This window comes from Danio aesculapii, chromosome 1 (genome assembly GCF_903798145.1).
Source record: "Danio aesculapii chromosome 1, fDanAes4.1, whole genome shotgun sequence".
Classification (NCBI taxonomy): Eukaryota; Metazoa; Chordata; class Actinopteri; order Cypriniformes; family Danionidae; genus Danio; species Danio aesculapii.
This window is the reverse complement of record NC_079435.1, coordinates 53,943,019-53,966,347: the sequence shown is the minus strand read 5'-3', so window position 1 is coordinate 53,966,347 and position 23,329 is coordinate 53,943,019. Positions and strand designations below refer to the sequence as shown.

Below are 23,329 nucleotides of genomic sequence, written 5' to 3'. Positions count from 1 at the left end.
AAGTGACATTTGTGAAGTAGCAAAGTTTCCTGCTTTTCTGATGTCAGCTGCAGATGTGAATGAATGGCGGAAGAAAGTAGTTCCTCTTACAAAAAGGTTTTGAGGCTCTACTTGTTTGATTTTCTTTTCTATATACACAATTATTCCGTTGAACTGTTGTATAAACATAATATCACACGAGTATCAGTGCGATGTAGCTGTGTATTTTCATTGGTTGGACATGAAGGCACGCCTCCCACCAGTGCCGATATACAGCCACATCGCACTGCTACTCGTGTGATAATGCTCATATATACAGCGCTAGCAATAACCAAAAAACTATTGATAAGCATAGCAAAATTTAGCCCTACACTATCATAATGTTACTGAGAATCAAAATTGTGTTACATTTCATTATATAAATAAATATGAGTGGATTGACATCCCAATTTAGCCCATACTGTTGCTTGCACAATTTTAGAGCAATTTGTGAAATGTATGTACATGTAATTGTAATTACGCAGCATATTATGCACATCCAATATTAAGTGCAGCATCCTGAGATAATCTACCTGCACGCTGACCGAGCTCTTCTGCGAATTTGGAGCTCATGAAAGGGCTGAAATGAAAAGAAGAGAGCAGAGCTAATACCATCTCACCGGTCTGTTGCTCAGAAGGCTGAGAGAGGAACAGCTCCATTAATAATGAATCCAGTATCATCATTATGCTGCAAAATGTTTAAACTACACAGAATCTCACAGCTTCAAACGCCGCTTTACTTTTTAAAAACATCCCCCGACGAAAGCCAGCGCATGTCAGCTAATCTCCAAGAAGATAATCAGTGAAAGTTTGAGGAAAGGGACATTTGTTTACTCAAAGAAGTTGATATTTACAAAATAACAATATATTAGATATGAAAACGCACATCTTCAGGAGGTTTTAAGCACATATCAACCTCGCTTATAAGTGTATTAAACAGAATCCATTAGGTAACATTTATTTTTAATCTAGTGGCTTATTTTGCGTTCTCTTTTTTTTTTTCTTGGCAAAACTCCACAAAATCATCAACTTAAAAAGGACGCAATAAAGTAGGGGAATCAAGAATGTGCTAAATTAAATTTTCTGCCTACACTTCATAACTGGCTGATAGAAAATAAATAATAAATAAAAACATCACATTTACAAAAACGAGTCCTTGAAAATGGAGTACTTATCTTGCTTTCCAGTACAAATATTGAAACATTTTGAATGTGTTTAATGTAGAATTCAGAAACCCTTGTAATTAGTGAAGGCGGCATGATGGCTTAGTGGTTAGCACTATCGCCTCACAACAAAAAGGTTGCTGGTTCGAGTCCTGACTGGGCCAGTTGGGATTTCTGTGTGGAATTTGCATGTTCTCCACGTGTTCGCGTGGGTTTCCTCCAAATGCTCTGGTTTCCCCAATAAAAGACATGCGCTATAAGTCTATTGGATTAACGAAATTGGCCATAGTGTATGAGTGTATGTTTGAATGTGAGAGTGTATGGGTGTTTCCCAGTACTGGGTTGAGACTGGAAGGGCATCTGCTGCGTAAAACATATGTTGAAAGAGTTGACCCCTGATAAATGGCTAAGCTGAAGGAAAATAAATGAATGAATGTAATTAGTGACACCGGTGGTCATTAAGTGAACTGCAGCTAGCGGCTTTGTAGTCTTGTTTACTTTCAAGTGCAAGTTACCGAAGATATATCGATAATATACTGTTCAAGTATTTAATTACAAGTTGGAAATGCCTTTGAGCAATAAACACAGTGTTAATAGATGTCCATTTAGATGAATATTTATACTTTATGAGAATGATATGGACCTGAATCGTCACTTTTGCACGTCATGATTTTGCCAGGTACAATGCAATCCTGGATTTACATCTGTGTTGATACTGGAACATCATTTTTGTTCAAAATGTAATCATTCCTACTCCCAACCCCTAAATCCAACCATAACTGTAAATTATTCCCAAAATCAGAGGGGGGTAATAGTTTGATAACGCTCATGTTGAAGTGCATAAACCTAACCGTAAGCCTAATCTTAATAGAAACGGTAAACGTATGCTTTAATTCTGATTGGCTGATTTGAATGTTGTTCCAGAATCAACATAGATGTTTATCCAGGAACCTGTCCTACTTGGTGAAATCAGGTTGGCGCTTGAGTCCTTCACATAAAATTATACTAAATCCTTTCGTAGACAACTTCGGAAGTCGTGTATGTGCTTAACCCCCTTAATAATGCAAAATGTGATATTAAGGAAAACAACAAATAAATTATTTATTTATTTGTTTGTTTGTTTATAAAGTATGCAATTGAGGGGCGACACAGTGGCAAAGTGGTTAGCGCTGTCACTTCACAGCAAGAAGGTCGCTGGTTCGAACCCCGGCTGGGTCAGTTGGCATTTCTGTGTGGATGAATGAATGAATGAATGAATGAATGAAATTGGCCGTAGTGTATGAATCAGTGTGTATGAATGTTTCCCAGTACTGGGTTGCAGCTGGAAGGGCATCCGCTGTGTAAAACATAAAATGTTGAATAAGTTGGCGGTTCATTCTGCTGTGATGAATAACGGGACTAAGCCGAATGAAAATAAAATAAAATGAAACAAAAAAAATAAAAAATAAAATAAAATACAAATAAATAATAAAATAATAATAAAATAAATAAAAAGTTAAATTAAATTAAAAATAAAATAAAAATAAAATAAAATAAAGTAAATAATAATAATAAAATAAAGAAAATAAACATTTAATTAAATAAAATAATAATAAAAAAATAGAAAAATAAAATAATAATAAATTAAAGAAAATAAAAAATAAACAAAATAAAGAAATGTTAAAAATTAAAATAAAATAAAAATAAAATTGAATTGAATAAACCTCATTTATCTATCATTTATCCAATTAAATAAACCTTTTTTTTCTGGCACTGGCATTGTTGTTTTAAGCAAACAAAAGTTACAAAATAATAATGCTTATAATAATAATAATAATAATAAGAAGAAGAAGAAGAATAAGAATAATAATAATGATAATTAATAATAATTGAGTGAACTTTCTAATATACACCCTTTAGAACTGCCCTCGTAGCTATGTTTCCTTCCAAGGATGTGAATTAAACTTGTGCGCAAAACTTGAATATTCCATAAAACATTTGCTAATAAAGATTTGTGAATGATCCATTAAAACAAAATCACTTGACTTTTTGATGCGAATGCTGGAATTTCCATTGTAGTTGATGTGCACTTTTTCCTATTAGAGAAAAGGTTTATCCTACTCAGTTGTACGCATATGTTATTTTCTGCACATTTCCAAATGTATGCACATCTTGGCTTTGCCATTATGCACTTTTTATGCAATATTCCACAAAAATGTGCATAAAATTAGGTGGATGTAAACAACTAGGGCCAGCTTTTGTATCTGTTTTTCAAAGAGTGTATAATGAAGTTCAATGTAGGTTGTGTTCTTACCATCCGTGAGGTGGCAGTCGTATTGTGGCTCAACTTACCCTCCCATCCTGCCCTCCTGAGGCCCTGCTGCTGCTGTGATTTCTGGGACGCTTTGCTATCTCCACTAACCAAACCCTCTCTCTGTGCACCTGAATAATGAGACGCTTCATGAATGTAGACGGCTGGCTGAATGGCAGCAAGCAGGAGTAACAGAGAGCCGTGGATCGCCATCTGAAACCTCTGTGGATGATATTAAGGGCCGTTCCCTCTGACAGCGACACAGCAAATAGAATTCATTTTCAATAGGATTAGTCTCCAAGATGTGAGCACGTACTGGGAAATGTTGAGAGAGTTTATTGTTAATTTTAAGCGTTGCTGTTATACTGCAGGCCTGTTGAAGGCTTGATTCTGATTGGCTGATGGACGTTCTAAAGTGCGATTTATTTTCTGATAAACGCTAAGGTAGTTCCAGTCAAATCGTATCTTCTTAAAGGGATAGTAGTCCGTTTATTTGTAAAGCGCGTTTTACAATAAATATTGTTTCAAAGCAGCTTGGCAGCTTGACAAAAGGTGCACATGATCACATTACAAGTTTAATGAAGTGTATTTGTGTATTAAGTGAATGTGTTGTCCTGGAAGTCCTCGATGGTTGGGATCATCTCTTCATGTGTGTGTATGAGTTGTTCTCGAAGTCTTTTATGATTGGCATCATCTCTTTGTATTTGTTGTCCTTGAGGTCCTTGATGGTTGTTAAGTAGAGACATTTATTTATTTTTTTCGTTTATTTATTTATTTATTTATTTATTTATTTATTTATTTATTTATTTATTTATTTATTTATTTATTTATTATAGTTTTTAACTTTTTTACATTTTATTTATTTTATAAAAATAATTAATTTAAAAAATGTATTAATATGAATATAAAAATGTATTAAACTGTTGTATATTTGTGTATCTTGCTTAATTAGAAACATAATTTTTTAGTTGTAATTTGTTTTTTATTTTATTTTATTTTATTTTATTAGAATAGTTGAAATTATATTTATTACCTTTATTATTATATATATATATATATATATATATATATATATATATATATATATATATATATATATAATATTAATTTTTTATGTTATGCATATTATGTTATATATTGATGTTTTAATTTTAATTTATTTGCAATAAAACTAAAAACATATTTAGTTTATTTGCATTTCTTGTTTAATTAGAAACATTATTTTTAATTCAAATTTATTTATTTATTTATTATTAAAATAGTTTAAAATTGTATTTATTATTTTTTCTGTTGTTAATTAGAGACATTTATTTATTTATTTATTTATTTATTTTATAAACTAAATGAAAATGTTGTATATTTGTTTCATGTTTAATTAGAAACATTATTTTTTAGCTGTATTTATTTTATTTTATTTTATTCAAATAGTTTAAATTATATTTATTACTTTTTGGTTGTAACATATATTTGATGTTTTAATTTTAGTTGCAATAAAAATAAATAAAAATTAGTTTATTTGTATTTCTTGTTTAATTAAGAACATTTATTTTTAATTTAATTTTATTTCATTTCATTTGTTCCCCGTGTTTGCATGGGTTTCCTCCAGGTGCTCCGGTTTCCCGCACAAGTCCAAAAACATGTGGTATAGGTGAATTGTCAGCAGCGTATGTGTGTGAATAAGTGTGTATGGATGTTTCCCAGAGATGGGTTGCAGCTGGATGGGCATCCCATAGTACATCCATGTTTATAGTACATCCATCTGTAAATATCACCATAGTTTTTCTATAACTGCACTTTATAACTTATACCTGTATCCTGCACTTGCTGCTATTGCACTGCTGGTTAGACCTAAACTGCATTTCGTTGCCTTGTACTTGAATCTTATCTAATCTAATCCGCTGTGTAAAACATATGCTGGATAAGTTGGCGGTTCATTCCGCTGTGGCGACCCCAGATTAATAAAGGGACCAAGCCAAAAAGAAAATGAAATTATTTTATTTTATTTTATTTTATTTTATTTTATTTTATTTTATTTTATTTTATTTTATTTTATTTTATTTTATTTTATCTGGGCCTATTAATGCCTATTCTAGAGTAAACAATCATTGTTAAAAGTGATTGTCTATTTTAAATTAATTGATTGGGAAGTTATTTATCAGAAAAGAAGTTTTTAAATGACTGTCTGTTCTTGATTGACTGTCTGGTTTCTTTTCTTCATGTCTACACTGGTGACCCTGCTGTAGGGTTTCAGTCTTATTTGCATTTTCCTGATTGTAATCTGCCATTTCCAGATGATTTCTCCATTTAAAAATAGACACAGACAGAATGGAACGAGAATTATTTCTGAAATGTTAGTGGTTGTGACACTGCTTTAATTTGGTTATAATATTAAATTCTCCTTGTATGTGAAATGATTGCATTTTGTGTCAGATCTTAAAAATAAATAATAAAATCAACATGAGGTGCATGTTTTATCAGATAACTGGACATTTTAATAGTCTGACAATGAGGGCTCCACAATTTGAGCTGAGTTAATGAACAGTGTTTTCTTGCTTGTCTTCTGTGTAATAAAGGTTTATTGTTTATGGCACACCTGCACATTCATTTATATATGGATGCAATTTAGCATTTAGCTTACCCAATTCACCTATAGCACATGTCTTTGGACTGTGGGGAAAACTGGAGCACCTGGAGGAAACCCACAGCAACACGGGGAGAACATGCAAACTCCACACAGAAATGCCAACTGACCGAGGCTCAAACCAGCGACTTTCTTGCTGTGAGGCGATCATGTTACCCACTGCGCCACCGTGTTGCTCTATATTTTATTATATTATGTTGTTATGTTACGTTGTTGCGTTACGTTACGTTACGTTACGTTACCTTATTATATTATATTATATTATATTATATTATATTATATTATATTATATTATATTATATTATATTATATTATATTATATTATATTATATTATATTATATTACATTACATTACATTACATTAGATTATTACTTGTTTGTTGTTTAGGCTGATATTTTAATTTTAGTTGTTTTTTGTTTTCTTTTTTAATAAATAAAAAATAATTGAATTTAATTTAAATTTTTATTAAATGGAAAAACATTTTAATTTTCAGACATTTTAAAGACATTATACATTTTATTAAATCAATTATTTTATTATTTTTATTATTATTTTTTTTATTTTATTAAGATAGTTAAAATGTTTATTGTTTTTTGGTTGTTGTACATATTAATAATTTTAGTTTTGGTTTTAGTTTAATTTTAGTTTTAGTTTTTTCAGTTGCTATTTAAACTAAATAAAATTTTGGTTGTTTGGGTTTCTTGTTTAATTAGAGAAAATTTGTTTTCTTTTATTTTAGTTTTTATTGTTTATTTATTTATATTTTATTTTATTACTTTAAAAAGTTTTAATTTAAAATTTTTGTTTGTTTGTTAGTTTTAATTATTTTAGTTACAATATGAACTAAATGAAAATGTATGTTATATTGGGTTTGTTTTTTATTAGAGATATTACATTTAATTTAATTTATTTATTTTATCTTATTTATTAGTTAAAACATTTGTTGCTTTTTAGTTCTTTCGTATATTGATGTTATAATTGTATTTTTTAGTTTAGTTTTTGTTTCAGTTATTTTAGTTGCAATATAACTAAATTAATATTTGGTTTATTTGTGTTTTTTTTATTATAGATTTTTTTTCATTTAGTTTAATTTAGTTTAAATTTATTTTATTTTATTTTATTTTATTTTATTTTATTTTATTTTATTTTATTTTATTTTATTTTATTTTATTTTATTTTATTTTATTTTCATTCATTTTATTTTCTGCTTAGTCCCTTTATTAATCTGGGGTCACCACAGCAGAATGAACCGCCAACTTATCCAGCACATGTTTTACCCAGCAGATGCCCCCATGCAAACACGGGGAGAACATGCAAACTCCACATAGAAATGCCAACTGACCCAGCAGAGGCTAGAACCAGCGACCTTCTTGCTGTGAGGTGACAGTGCTACCCACTGCGCCACCGCACTGCCCTTTATTTTATTTTATTTTATTTTATTTTATTTTATTTTATTTTATTTTATTTTATTTTATTTTATTTTATTTTATTTTATTAAAATAGCTTAAATATATTTTGTTTATGGTTTTAGTATTATTTACCCATAATTACTTTGGTGTTCACACTTCATGGTTATGAACAGGTTGGCGCTTTCTATTTGTTTCAGAAGCTTTTCAACTTATGTTTATTTAAAATATTTTCCTGTGATTTTCAGTTCATACAGCATTGTTCATCTTTGACCCTGAATTGATTGAGTTATGTTTACAGATGGAGGCTGTTACCGTTAAGAGCGGAGCCATAATGTCACTCAGTTGATAAGAAGCCCAGTTTCTGCGACGAGTGTTTGCCCTTCACATGACTTCATAATGTATTTTTTTAGACATTTTGATTAGCTCAAAAAATTTCCTCCCTTTTAAACATTCTTCAAAGCCACTTCATCACTCTTACTCTCTCAAATGCATAACTTTGTCATTTAAATATAGATTTATTACAATTGTTGTTGAAGGGATTCCTTAGCGGGTGAATCGTGTGCAGATGAATTCATGAAAGAGATGTTAATGACGTGAAGTGATTCTCATGCAGGCTGGGTTTCCAGCTGTGAATGTCAAACGTGACTCTTTAAAAATGTATTCATATGGTCTGTTGTTGAACTTTTTCTCCTGCACACTTCACTGCCATCATCTATGAAGGACTGACAGAATATTTCACTTTCACTCAATGTGAAATTGTCATGTGACATTGAGAATGCAGCTATGAGGCTCTGCTCATCTAGAAAAACTGCTCGGTCAGGTTATTGGAGACATTGAAGAATACATTTTAATATTAAAATTGTCATTAAAGAAAAGAAAAGTGCCCAAATTTGACCTTTAGTTTGTAAGTGGATAAGTTGAACACCTAAAACATGTAAAAAAATATTAATAAATGATATGTAAATGCAAGTTATTGCTCAGACTTTTTCAGACTTGCGTGTGTATTTGAGAAATTTATAACATATCGGTAACACTTTACTTGAGGAGGTGTTCATAAGAATGTCATGACACCTTTATAATCATGACATGACACATGAGATTTCATGCATGCTTATGACAACTGTCATTATGTGGCATTTGCTCGGTTATGTCATTTTAAGTGCAAAATGACATTGTTTGAGATGCCATTGTTATGACAACTTAAAATAAGCAAATACATTATAAACATTACAGGCTCTGTTTTAACGATCTAGGTGCAAAGTCTAAAGTGCATGACGCAAAAACATTAAAGGCGTGTCCAAATCCACTTTTTGCACTTTTGCTTTTGCTTTTTTAAGGATGGAAAAATATGACTTGCGCCGTGGCGCATGGTGTAACAGGGTTGTGCTTATTCTCTTAATGAGATATGGGTGTGTTTTTCGTGCATTAAACCAATCAGAGTCTCACCTCCCATTCCCTTTTAGAATCAGTTGTGTCGCGCCATGGCGCATTTGCTTTCTACATGGCGGACTTCGTACATGGAAAAACTGAATGCTTCACTAGTGAGAAAACAGGTAAACAGACCATCTGCGGCACAAGGATAAAGAATGAGCCTCCTCCATTTATTTTACTTTTACTCTTTACTCCTTTACTTTCGTGGATAAGGAAATGGTGGAAACTCACTCCACTGAAGACTGTTAGCCTACATATTTAGTTTAGTTTAAGCACAAAAACTATTATTTCTTTTAAAGCTATTTCTAAATTCAGTTCTAATTTCCAGCAAACTAATAGATAGTAATAATAGCGAAGTGTGGTAAAAAAACTGAGTTATATCCAAACACACGTCCTGTTCCTATGCCCCATATGATGATGCATACCTCCAGAACTGACAGGTGGACAAATCTAAACTTGTTTTCTATTAAAACAAATATAAATATGCATATAATAAATAATACTGGTAATAACAATAATAATAATAATAATAATAATAATAATAACATTATACTAATGCAAATTGTCATGAATAAACTGAAAAAGGCATGGAGGTAGAGCTTTTTTATATATATGTAAAAAGAATCATTTTTGTAACATTCTAATCCTTTTTTACATATGTAAAGATATTTGTGTATTGCTGTACATCCTGTGTGTATTAAGTGTTTGAACCCACATAGGCGCATAACTAATGCGCTCTGCGCTGGCAGTTTTTAGTTGGTCAATTTCGCAGTTTATTTCAATTCCTCAAAATAGCAATGTGCCAACAATGTGCCTTAACACACCTTTTAAGACCGGCACACCCATGAGTCCACAAAGTGGCATAAATGGATTTGCTATTAAAACAACATGGCGCAAAACAGGAAAGAGTTTGCTTTGACAGTTGAGTTGGTCTGAAAATAGCAACAAATCGTGCTGTACATGTCCTGCGCCTTATTGTGCCAGATGTATGATAGGGCCCTCTATGTCGTGACAACTTGAAAACCAAGACAACGTAACTTGTCATAAATCTGTCATAAACATAACTGACATGAGCGCATTGTAATTGTTTCATTAATATTTTTCAGAATTTTTTCATTTAAATGTCTCAATAAAAGTGTCAATACTGTCAAATAATATACCATTATTATTGCATTATAATAGTTACAATAATAATAGTTAACTATTATTATTATAAATATTATATAATTATAATAGTTAATTTGTACCACTGTTGGTAAAATTTTAATGCTGCTATAAAATTTATAACACAGTTTAAAGACCATGTTTATGACAGATTTATGACAAGATATGTTGTTTTGGTGGTGTCAAGTTGCCATGACAAGACAAAGACAGGTTATAATGTATTTTTTATGTCAAGTTCTGTCTTATTTGTAATGTTTGTAATGAGGACACTGACAACAGAGGTGCGGATCTAAATGCAGGTTTATTACACAGAGATGGTCAGGCAAGCAACGGTCAACACAGGGGCAAACAAATGTATAAAGGGAATCCAGAGTCATGGTCAAATAACAGACGAATGGACAGTCTCGGCCGTAAACAACGTAAACATTAAACAAACAAAGCAAAGATCGGTACACTGCAAGACAAGGCAAGGAAAACACTTCGTAATGTTCACAAAACAGTTAAACAAGACTCAGCCAAGATGTGTGTGTGTATGCACTGTATTTAAAGCTCTTGTAATCAGTCGATAATGATCCTCTGGCTGTGTGTGTAACCGTGTAATCAAAATGAAACAGCAACCGGTGTGAAGTGCTAGACGGAATTTGTAGTTCATGTAATGACGGATTTGTACTCTGTTAGCGATCTGCAACCATAACAATATCAAAGACATCTCAAACAGTAAAATGATATAACTGTGCTAATGACAGTTAATAACAGTTGTCATAAGCATGAAGAAAATCTTATCAGGTTTTCATGAACACCCCTTCAAGTAAATCGTTACCCTTTTCACATGATTTATTTGTCATATGACTCCTTTGTAACATTTAAATGTCTTTTATTGTCACCTCAGTGTCACAATTTGTGACTAAATAAACCTGTTTTTTATATTAAAAGAAAATATATATTTAAAGAGGTTATTTAAAATAATAATGCATGCTTCACATTCTAATACCGTTAAAACCAGAAGTTTACATACACTGTTCAAAAAGGCATATAACCATTTAAAAAAAAGTCAGATGTTAATGTGACTAAACTTTTTCTGTTTTAGGTAAGTTAGGATTATCAAATTGGTTTCTGGCATGCTTAATAGCAGAATAATGAGAGACATATTTTTTTTGAGAAATTGTTATAAACTTTCTTGAAAATCAAGTTTACATACAATAAAATTAGTATGCCTCTGAAAAAGCTCAGATGATGGTGTCAAGGTTTTGGTAGTTTCTGATTGGCTAATTGACAACATTTAAGTTATTTGGAGGCCCAACTGTAGAATAGTAGTTAAGGAAAACGTCAAACACACTGCTTTCTTGTGTGACAACATGGGAAAATCAACAAGCCAGAATCAACAAAAAGCCAGATTACAATTTGCTAAATTACCCTGGGAAAAAGACACATTTTTGGAGACATATCTTGTGGTCTGATGGAACTAAGATTGAACTGTTTGGCTATAATGGCCAGTGTTACATTTGGAGAAAAAAGTGGAAAGCTTACAAGCCTAGGAACACCATCCCAACTGTGAAGTATGGGGGCCGCAGCATCATGTTGTGGGGCTGTTTTGCTGCAGGAGGGACTGGTCCACTTCACAGCATAGATGGAATCATGAAGAAAGAACATTATGTAGAAATACTGAAGCAACATCTCAAGACATCAGCCAGGAAATTAAAACTTGGCCACAAATGGGTCTTCTAAACAGACCATGACCCTAAGCATACTTCCAAATTAGTTAAAATGTGCTTTAAGGACAACAGAGTGAATGTTGTGGAGTGGCCATCACAAAGCCCTGAACTCAATCCTATAGAAAATTTGTGGGCAGGGTTGAAAAAGCTTTTGCGCGCAAGACAGCCTACAAATCTCACTCAGTTACACCAATTCTGTCAGGAGGAATGGGCCAAAATTCTTTCAAACTATTGTGAGAGACTTGTGGAAGGATACTCAAAACGTTTGACCAAAGTTATACAGTTTAAAAGCAAAGCTAAAAAATACCAAGGAAATTTATATGTAAACTTTTGACTGTCTAGAAATTAATCAAAAAAAATCTCTCATTATTCTGACATTTAGCAAATGATATAGGTAATCCTAACGGACCTAAAATAGTAAACGTTTAGTATGATTTAACACCAGCCATTTTTTAATGGTTATGTTCCTTTTTTAAAGTGTGTGTAATCTTCTGGTTTCAACTGTGTGTGTGCAAATAACAATGTATGTATTGAAATGAGGTGGCATGGTCGTCTCACAGCAAGAAGGTCGCTGGTTCAAGGCCCTGCTGGGCCAGTTGGCATTTCTGTGTGGAGTTTGCATGTTCTCCAGGTGCTCTAGTTTCCCCCACAGTCCAAAGACATGCACTATAGGTGAATTGAAGAAACTAAATTGGTCGTATAGTGTATGAGTGTGTGTGTGAATGAGTGTGTATGGGTGTTTCCCAGTACTGGGTTGCAGCTGGAATGGCATAAAACATGCTGGAATAGTTGGCGGTTCATTCTGCTGTGGTGACCTCTGAAATAAAGACTAAGCTGAAAGAAATGAATGAATGTATTGAAATAAATGGCTGGTTTTATATTGTTCGTCTCCTAGCTACTTGATTTTAGTGCACGGGTCCATTTTAATTCATGTTATCATCCATCCTGTGCGGACTTACCAGCTGAAAGCAGGAAAATGAGATGATATTTACTGAAGGCGAAAGGTTTAATAGTGTAATATAATCAGTTCTGCAGCTTCAGTCCATGCATATCTGATGTTCCAGCAGAACCGTCAAGACGTATAACATATAAAGTTACAATAGTTGATTATGAAGAGCCAGCCAGTTCCTGAATAATAATATTGCTTCATTAACTTCCTATTTGTTTTCCTTCAAGAGTGGATGAAACTCCACCAACCCGTTTTAAACAGCCATAGCCTTGGTATCGTTCATCAGACGGCCGTTTGAGGCCACGAACCAGACGAGATCTACATCATACACGTCTTTGAGTCTAAATATAAGCGCATTTGCAGAACACAATGTCTGATTTCTCGGTAACTGAAGCTTTTCATTAGATCATTGGGTTTCTAGGCTAGTAATATTAGTTATAGAAGCAGGAGAGAGGATTTAAATAGGACTTGGTGTCTCGTATATACAACCTCAATATAAAGCACATGCTTCCAATCTCTGCAGACACATTGATATGCTTATAATCTTGCTTGATCTTCTATAAGCAGCTTAACAGGGAAAATTGGGCGATTTCATTCTTAAATCCTGTTTTTAAAAGGAGCGATTATTATTACACTGCTTTTATAAAGCATAAACTGGTTTCATAGAATAATTTTTTTCCTTAAGATGACCTGAGAATGAACTATGTATCTTATATATGCACATTTATTTATTCAAAAAGCACTTTATATGGGTTTTAAAGAAAAAAAAATCTATTATTTTTCAATGTGTTTGTATTTTTTGTCTGTGCAATTATTAATCAGAAAAGTGCATAATAATTATATTATCTATTTTTTATGTTCTCTCTCAATCCCCTTGACCTAAAGAGTCATTATATTTTCAGATTTTTCCTTCTACTGATATATTTGCATGATCTCCACCTACCCGTGAAATATGAATGCTCTGAAATGGGCATTTTCGACATAGATTAGACTCAGAAAGACCTATTAAAACATGTTTGGTCAGCTAACCAATCAGAGTAGAGTTTGATTGTGGAAGAGAGGGGTTTACAGACCTTAAAAGTGGCAAGAGTATGTGAATATAGCCAGCTTCTAATGGTAAAATTTAATTAATTGAATTTTTTTGTAATCACACTTGATAAAATGTCTTTAATTGACATTTTTCCATTGTTTGTATCATCGGAGTGAGAAAGCCCCGCCCATTAGTGAGGATCTCTCCCTCATTAGCATAAACATTGTTAATACATTACGCTTGAAGTCTGCCATTATAGTTCTTGCATCGTACATTCCGAAGATAATATCAGCGTCTAAAAGTAAAATTTATACTACTGCGTCAAGCGTATGCGTATACTCTGGCGCAGCCTTCTAGCAGTCGCAGACCCCTCGCCGTGGCTCACGTACACGTCACAGCGATGCATAGCGCAAGCTCTGTGATTGGTCAGCTTGGTATCTGTGACGAGTGTGGGTGGTGCTGAGAACCGCGAGCCCGATGGAGCGATTGTTAACAAGTGACAAGTTTCATGAAGAAGCTTCAGATGGATAGTTTTGTTTTGTGTTTACCTTATGATTAAAGTTGTTGCACGTCCGCTGCTTCCCACCTCTGGATTAGCGAATTTTAGCTTCTTGTACGTTAATGTAGCGTTCAGAAAAAACAAAACACCCATGAAGAAGCTTAACACAGAGGATCATCAAGTCATCTTTCCATTAAGCAAGTTTCACCAGAGGTGGCAGTAGCGCACCAAAACTTTGTTGTCGACCATTGTAAAACAGGAAGAATCCATTCTTGCCATCATATGGATTTACTTTCATCGGCTAGACACCGGCCTCACAGCTCTGTGAATGTCGGTGCCGTCACTTATTGATCTGCGATCAGTAAATGTAGCTTGTGTGGACGCTACTGCGCTACTTGACTAATAGAATAGCTTCGCTACTGAAAAGCTATTTGATTTAGAAAGTAGCGACGCTACTGCCACACTACTGAGAAATGTAGTTAAGCTAGTAGTGTCACTACTTGTAGCTACGCTACTGCCCAACACTGCTGAAATGTTATGGCAAAGCAACACAAACAGAATGCAGAAGTATAAATGCACAGCTACGAGCAAGGCAGGTGCCTTGGGTCATGCCGATCCCTCGATGCAAAGGTATGAATCAGCCTTTAGAGGCATTATAAATGTGGAGTACAAACACCATAGTCTCCATGGATAATCTCTTTCCCTCTTTTTAAAATAGAGCTAGTAGCAAAATCTCAGTTTTTTTTAATTGACAGTCACCAAATCAAAACCTAAAAGGGCCAATTTTTGACCTGAAACTTCACATACACACATTCTAGGGTCATAAATCTTGTAAAAAGAGACTTAACAGGTTTTCTTTAAGTCCTGAATTGAAAAATGACAATGTATTCTGACCTTAGATACATTTAAACCTGTTTGGGGACTATAGAACACGATATTAGGAAACTTTTAAATATATGACGTACTGTATAATAGCTCAAATATGTGTTGCTAGTTATTCATAAATGAGCGTAGTTCCTAAATGCCTTCTGTTTTGTATTCTCACTGTTGTAGAAATCCTGAATGGAGGTGTGTATGTGGATCAGAATAAGTTCTTGTGTCATGCGGACACCATCCACTGGCAGGACATCATCAAAAACCCTCGATCTGAACTCCTGGTTGTGCCGTCGAACAACAGTGGCAACACATGTGAGTGTGTACATGAGTTTAATTGTTTTTATAGCTAAATGTTTTTCATATGTGTCTTCTTTCAAAAGTTGCATTGAGATGCTCTGAGAGTTCTATAGTTTTAACAAACAAGAAGGTTTTGAAGTTTCACTACAATGTTGCAGATACTGAAAATAGAGATTATGTTTTTGAACAAGTCCATTTTATAATCCTAAATAACAAAACCAGTAATATTATAGATTATTATTATTATTATTATTATTATTATTATTATTATTATTATTATTATTATTATTGTTGTTGTTGTTGTTGATATTTGATTGTTATTTTATTATTATATGTTGTATATTATTATTTATTTATTTATTTATTGCAGAACTGTTATATATATAAATGAGCAATATCACACTCGTAGCAGTGCGATGTGGCTGTATATCAGCACTGGTGGGAGGCATGCGTTGGCACAAGGCCACAGGCCAAGTGCCTTAGTCTCCCACCAGTGACAATATACAGACATATCGCACTGCTACGAGTGTGATATTGCGTTTATAAAACAGTTCAAGGGTATAATCGTGTGTATAAAAAATAAGATCAAACACGGAGAGTCTCAAAACCCTATTGTAAGAGGAACTACTGTCTTCTGCCATTCATTCACATCTGCAGCTGACATCAGAACAGCACAAACCATTACTAATTACGTAATTTTAGAGCTAGTGTTTGAATGATTCTCTAGCGTAATGTTTAAAGTGATGACAAAACAGGTGTTTAACTCACATTTTAAGATTATAAGGCTGAACTGAATGAAATGCCATCAGTCTGCAGAGATTTCCCAGTATTTCTCTGTTGCAATCGGGAGTTCACAATATTACTATGTACAACATGCAAAAGAGAGATCGACTTAGAAAGCCATTTACCAGTTTAATAATGATTTGATCAGCTGTAGTTTGAAATTAGGCTGGTTTTCTCTTAGAGCTTATTATGCGTCTCTGTCTCCAGCGTGTGGATAAAAATCGTGAACTGTCTTTGCTTAAAGGCAAGCTAATGGCCGTCGATGTGCTGTTAGATAGTTGCAATCTAAACTACATCCTCGACTAAAAAAGCCTCAACAGTACATTATGTTGCCTAAAATCAGCAATATTTGTCGAACTGTAGAGTGTTCTCAGCTTGTTGCTGTATGTGGGTGAAGTAATACACAAGGGTGAAGGGTAAGAGGCTGGTCGAATGCTGTTACTGGCAGAATATCACACGGCTATCAGCCAATCGGATTCAAGAACCAGACAGAACATATTTTATGTATCTTTGATAAATAAAATTGGTCATTAGTATTAATATATATATATATATATATATATATAATAAATTTAAATATTAAATTAAATAATTAAAATTAAATATATTAATAATAATGATCAGTTTTATTTATCAAAGACACATTAAATTGACCATAAGTCACAACGAAGAAATAAATCTTTTCAAATAAATAATCAAATATTCTCTTTCTATGTCAAAGAATGCTGGTGAAAAAACATCATAGTGTCCTCAAAAAATATTACAACGTTTTCAAAATTAATTCTAAAAAAGATTTAGCACTGCCGAAAGAAATTAGGAAATTACATCACACACATATATTTATAGATTTGCGTTCATATATATTAAATATTTTCGTTAATCAAATTAATCTGAACAAAAATGACAAAAAACCTGAAGACTGTTGTATAATGCAACATTATAAAGGTCTTCAGGGCTTTATGGTCCCTTTTAAACAGATTAATCTGTCTTTAATAAATTGAAATATTAGTAAATATAAGGTAATATAAGTTATAACACTTTTTTATTGCAGTTCTCTTGTTTTTTTTTTGTGTGTAACTCTGACTGTATGAATAAGAAACATTTTTGCATGCATTGCTGAATTACTAAATGAAGTTTTTCAAATAGACCATATACTGTATTATTAACAGTTTGCAAAGTTTCCAAGTTTTTTCCAACCACTTGAAAATTGCAGAATATCTTCAATTTAATCAAGTGAAGTGATGTTGTTGCTCAGAGTCCCACTCAAACACACGCTCTTGGTAATTACAAAACAGTCATTTAAGTCTAATCGGTGACAAAACTCGGTGGGAGCGCTGTTTGAGACAAATCCCACAGCTCACTGGAGTGGTGTTGTTGTTGTTTAGGATTAATGTTGGGATGTTTTCCACAGGCAGAAGGTGCCATCGCTCCTGTAACGGCCGCTGCTGGGGTCCTCAGGAGGATCAGTGCCAGAGCTGTGAGTCTGTAACACACACTGCATCATTTAATCACACAACAACAACACACACACACACACACATGGATAAATACAAAATATTAAAGCATTCACTGCGATGTGACTTTTACACTTAATATTAGTAATATTAGGGGCAAAACAACCTGTTATGTTGCTTAGTCTTTATTTCAGAGGTTGACACAGCGGAATGAACCGCCAACTATTCCAGCATGTTTTACGCAGCGCATGTTCTTCCAGCTGCAACCCAGAACTAGGAAACACTGATATACACTTATACATTGTGGACAGTTTAGTTTATTCAATACACCTATAGCGCATGTCTTTGGACTGTGGGGGAAACATTAGCACCCAGAGGAAACCCACGGCAACACGTGCAACACATTCAAACTTCACACAGAAATGCCACCTGGCCCAGCCGGGACTCGAACCAGCGACTTTCTTGCAGTGAGGCGACATTGCTAACCACTGAGCTACCGTACCGCCTCCATATCGCAATATATAAAGGAGAAAAACTAAATATTGCGGTGTCATATTTTTCCAGTATTGAGCAGCCCTACTTCATAATAATTTGTTGGAAATGTTACTATATAAAAAAGTTTCTTACAAAATAAATATTGTTTCGACTAAATGCATTCTGTATTTAATATAAAAAATCGTGTAAAGCATCTCGAGTGAAAGCTCTTGTGAACCGGTTGATCTTCTTGTGGCACAACCTGTGTTGATGTGCTCTGTGTGGGTGGCGAACACAAAAAAGAGGGCCGGCAGGGATGGCAGGTTCAGTTTTCACCACATAATTAGCTATAATTAAAGAGGATCCAGAACCAGAGAGTGTCACCACTGATCAGGGGTTGCATAGTTTCTCTGACAAATAATAGATTTAAGGTTTTTGCTATGTCCTGCTGACTTTTGACATAGTTACAGAAAAGTAAAGTTATAAAATGAGTGGATAAAAATGAGCGGAGAGCTTCACTTTTGTGTTTGTTGTTACAGTGACGAAGACGGTGTGTGCGGAGCAGTGTGACGGTCGATGTTTTGGGCCGTATGTCAGTAACTGCTGTCACCGTGAATGTGCAGGAGGCTGTTTCGGAACCAAAGACACCGACTGCTTCGTATGTCACCCTTTTATTCATTTATGATTGTAAAATATTGGGACAAATATCTTCCTTTTTAACTTGTTTGTAATACACTCACCGGCCACTTTATTAGGTACACCTGTCCAACTGTTTGTTGACGCAAATTTCCGCTAAGCCAATCACATGGCAGGAACTCAATAAATTTAGGCATGTAGACATGGTCAAGACGATCTGCTGTAGTTCAAACTTAGCATCAGAATGGGGAAGAAAGGGGATTTAAGTGACTTTGAACGTGACATGGTTGCTTGTGCCAGACAGGCTGGTCTGAGTATTTCAGAAACTGCTGATCGACTGGGATTTTCACGCACAACCATTTTTTACAGGTCAGAATGGTCAGAAAAAAAGAAAATATCCAGTGTGCAGCAGTACTGTGGGGGCAAAAGCTTTATTGATGCCACAGTTCACAGGAGAATGGCCAGACTAGTTTGAGCTGATAAAAAGGCAACAGTAACTCAAATAACAACTCGTTACAACCGAGGTATGCCGAAAAGCATCTCTGAATGCACAACATGTCCAACCTTGAGGCAGATGGGCTACAGCAGCAGATGACCAGGTGCTACTCCTGTCAGCTAACAACAGGAAACTGAGGATACAGTTCAGAAGTTCAGGGTCAGAATTTGATATCAACATGAAAGCATGGATTCACCTGCCTTGTATCAGGCTGGTGGTGGTGGTGTAATAGTGTGATGGTTATTTTTTCTGGCACACTTTGGCCCATTAGTACCAACTGAGCATCGTGCCAATGCCACAGCCTACCTGAGTATTGTTGCTGACCTTCTGATGGCTACTTCCAGCAGGATAACGCACCATGTCATAAAGCGTGAATCATCTAGTTTCTTAAACATGACAATGATTTCACTGTACTCAAATGGCCTCCACAGTCACCAGGTCTCAATCCAGTAGAGCACCTTTGGTATGTGGTGAAACAGGAGATTCGCATCTTGGATGAGCAGCCGACAAATCTGCAGCAACTGCTTGATGCCATCATGTCAATATGGATCACAATCTCTGAGGAATATTTCCAGTACCTTTTTGAATCTATGCCTCAAAGGATTAAGGCAGTTCTGAAGGCAAAAGGGGTCCAGCCCTGTACTAGTAAGGTGTACCTAATAAAATGGCTGGTGTGTGTATATTGAAAGCCAGAGGATGTACGAAAAACACAAATTATTTCCTTAAGTGAAAGTATCATATGAATCTGCAAATCACTAACACTGAAGACCTGCTGTGACCAGATTATTTGAATTTAAGTATCTTCATTATAGTCAATGTTTATCATTCAAACTCATGCTCATGTGATTGTTTTCTGTTGTCAGGCTTGCACCAACTTTAATGACAGCGGCGCCTGCGTGACTCAATGTCCTCAACCATTCGTCTACAATCCAACGACATTCCAGCTTGAGCATAATCCCAACGCCAAATACACCTATGGAGCGTTCTGTGTCAAGAAATGCCCACGTGAGTTGCACTAAAGAAATTAATTAATAAATGACATTGTAAATTATAGTTGAAGTTATCTAGGGAAGGAAGGATGGAGGGATGGGTGGACAGATGGATGGATGGTTAGATGGATAAAAGGAAGGAAGGATGAATGGTTGGATGGATGGATGGATGGATGGATGGATGGATGGATGGACAGATTGATCGATGGATGGATGGGAAAAAGGAAGCAAGGTAGGAAGCAAAGAAGGAAAGGGTGGGTCGATGGATGGATGAATGGATGGATGGATGAGAGGAAGGAAGGAAGGAAGGATGGATGGATGGATAGATAGACGGATGGATGGACGGATGGATGGATGGGAGGGAGGAAGGAAGGAAGGAAGGAAGGAAGGAAGGATGGATGGATGGATGGATGGATGGATGGATGGATGGATGGATGGACGGATGGAGGAATGGATGGATGGATGGATGGGAGGAAGGAAAAAAGGTAGGAAGGAAAGAAGGAAAGAAGAAAGGAAGGATGGACGGATGGATGGATAGTTAGATGGATGAAAGGAAGGAAGGATGAATGGTTGGATGGATGGATGGATGGATGGATGGATGGACGGATGGACGGATGGATGGATGGATGGATGGATGGATGGGAGGAAGGGAAAAAGGTAGGAAGGAAGGAAGGAAAGAAGAAAGGAAGGATGGATGGATGGGTGGACGGATGGACGGACGGACGGATGGATGGATGGATTGACAGATTGATAAATGGAAAAAGGGAAGGAAGGAAGGATGGATGGATGGATGTGACGGAAGAAAGGAAGATAGGAATGAAGAAATGATGGATGGATGGATTGATAGATGGATGGGAGGAAGGAAGGAAGTAATATGTTCCTATATTACTGTTTTTACTGAACTGTGTTACTTTTACTGTAAAATGAATGAATGCATAAATAAGAGTCAATCAGTGAGTCGGAGCATTTATAATAATAATTTTTGATAAATCTATCCCAAAAAAATCAACAAAGAAGCTTCTTTCACAGCATAAGTTTTCTGTGTCGTTCTCTGACCTAGATAACTTTGTGGTGGATCACAGCTCTTGTGTCAGAGCCTGTCCGAGCAACAAGACGGAGGTGGAGGAAAATAACATCAAGATGTGCATCCAGTGCACTGAAATCTGTCCAAAAAGTAAAGAACAATACGTTTACCATCATTACCACATTTATTTTTATGGTAAATAATGTGTTTCAGAAACACATTGTTTTGGTCTTTTGCTCAAAATGTTAACAAAATGTGTCTGTAAAGTTTCAGCTCAAAATACCTATCAGATTATTTATTATATAATGTAGAATCTGCCCATTTTGGTGTCTGAGGGCAATGAAGCTGTTTTTGTAGCCTCTGGCTTTAAACCCAAATGAGCTGCTTCTCCCCGCCCACCACTCCCATGTGTCTGCTTCTCCTGTCAGATAAACAGCAGTCAGTGACAGAGACCATTTTATTTGATGTATTTGTGGTGGAGTTTATTCATGCCTTTCTGAAACAATGAGTCACACACTAATGATGTTTGTATTTACTGACACCATGCGGCCTTGATGATTTGATGATTTTAAACATGTTTTAAACTTATGAAATTAATTTCTCAGTTGCATCTGATCACAGAGAGTTGTAACATGTGTTTTAATCCCAGTTTCTGTCAGGATTCTGCCACTTTGGTCTTGTTAATACTTGTTTTGGTACTCCTGTCTTGTCTTGTATGTTGTGCTCAGCTCAAATTTTCTTGTGCCAGGCACTCATCCTGTCTTGGTCTATGTCTCTTGTTGTGAACGTGCATTCTCAAGTGAGCTGCACGTTTGTGTCTTTTGTATCGAGCGAGCACATGTGCGCATGCTCCAGAAGAGGCTCAATTCTTGTTTACATTGTGGCTGCATGCTTTAGTGTCGTGTTTTATGTGAACACGCGGTTAATGAATTTTCTCATTGGCCGCGTGTTCTAGTCTCACATCACTTGTGTTGTTTCTTTGTGTCATGTGCTCCTGTCTATTGTCTAATGCCACCCTTCTTGTTAACCCATGATTAGTTTATTATGCTCACCTGTTTGTTAGTTAATTATTTTTCTTTATAGTCTCCTCTTGTCTGCTGTTCTATGCCAGTTCGTTATCATTTATCACCTTGTCCTGTCCCATCCTGTCTTCCAACTCTTATCCCTGCCAGCCTGCCCAGTCAAGTTTGTTTGTTTATTTGTTTTGTTAATGCTTTCCCTCTCTGGGTTGTTTTTGTTGCCTTTTTGTATTATTTTTATTATTAATTGACCCATTTTGAGTTACTGTGATACTGTGAGTCCTCATCTCCTCCCTACCCAAACATGACAGTTTCTTTGCAAAAAATGTTCTGTGCACACGTGTATGGATACATGACACCTGTCAATCAATTTGGTGGGCAGGGAAACATCAGGCACCGCACTCCTACATCAGGTTGTGGTGGGCTTCAAAATCACAGTGATTTGGATCCAGCATCAGTCATTGTTAAAAACAGGAACTTGTTGTGTTTCAATCTCTCCAGTATGACTGTAGACACTCTATACTTACACACAGTTCTGCCCAAACAGCTTCCAAAAGTTGATTTTCATCATAAATGCCCTTTAAATATGCAAAAAGAAAAAAAATGGGGTGGGTTTCCTCCGGGTGCTCCGGTTTCCCCCACAATCCAAAGACATGCGGTACAGATGAATTGGGAAAGGTAAATTGTCCGTAGTATATGAGTGTGAGTGAGTGTGTGGATGTTTCCCAGAGATGGGTTGCGGCTGGAAGGGCATCCGCTGCATAAAATATATGCTGGGTAAGTTGGTGGTTCATTCCGCTGTGGCGACCCCAGATTAATAAAGGGACTAAACTGAAAAGAAAATGAATTAATGAATAAATAAAATCCAGGATTTTAATCGTTTATCATAATTATAGGTTAATGAATGGTCTTTTGAAGCAACCTGATGTTTAAAAGGGGTCTTTTGTGAAAATGTAAAAAAAAAAAGATTGTTT

General features: G+C 35.0%; 1 protein-coding gene across 1 annotated transcript in view; it reads left to right on the top strand.

Annotated features, from left to right (window-relative positions):
* The window catches only part of si:ch73-383l1.1 (receptor tyrosine-protein kinase erbB-4), a 319,324-nt gene that overhangs the window by 220,920 nt on the left and 75,075 nt on the right, over positions 1-23,329 (top strand). The window contains exons 4-8 of the mRNA XM_056462987.1: positions 15,361-15,495; positions 17,675-17,740; positions 18,731-18,849; positions 20,187-20,328; positions 21,373-21,486. Of these exons, the coding sequence (XP_056318962.1) occupies positions 15,361-15,495; positions 17,675-17,740; positions 18,731-18,849; positions 20,187-20,328; positions 21,373-21,486 (576 nt within the window). The remainder of the gene's footprint in view (positions 1-15,360; positions 15,496-17,674; positions 17,741-18,730; positions 18,850-20,186; positions 20,329-21,372; positions 21,487-23,329) is intronic.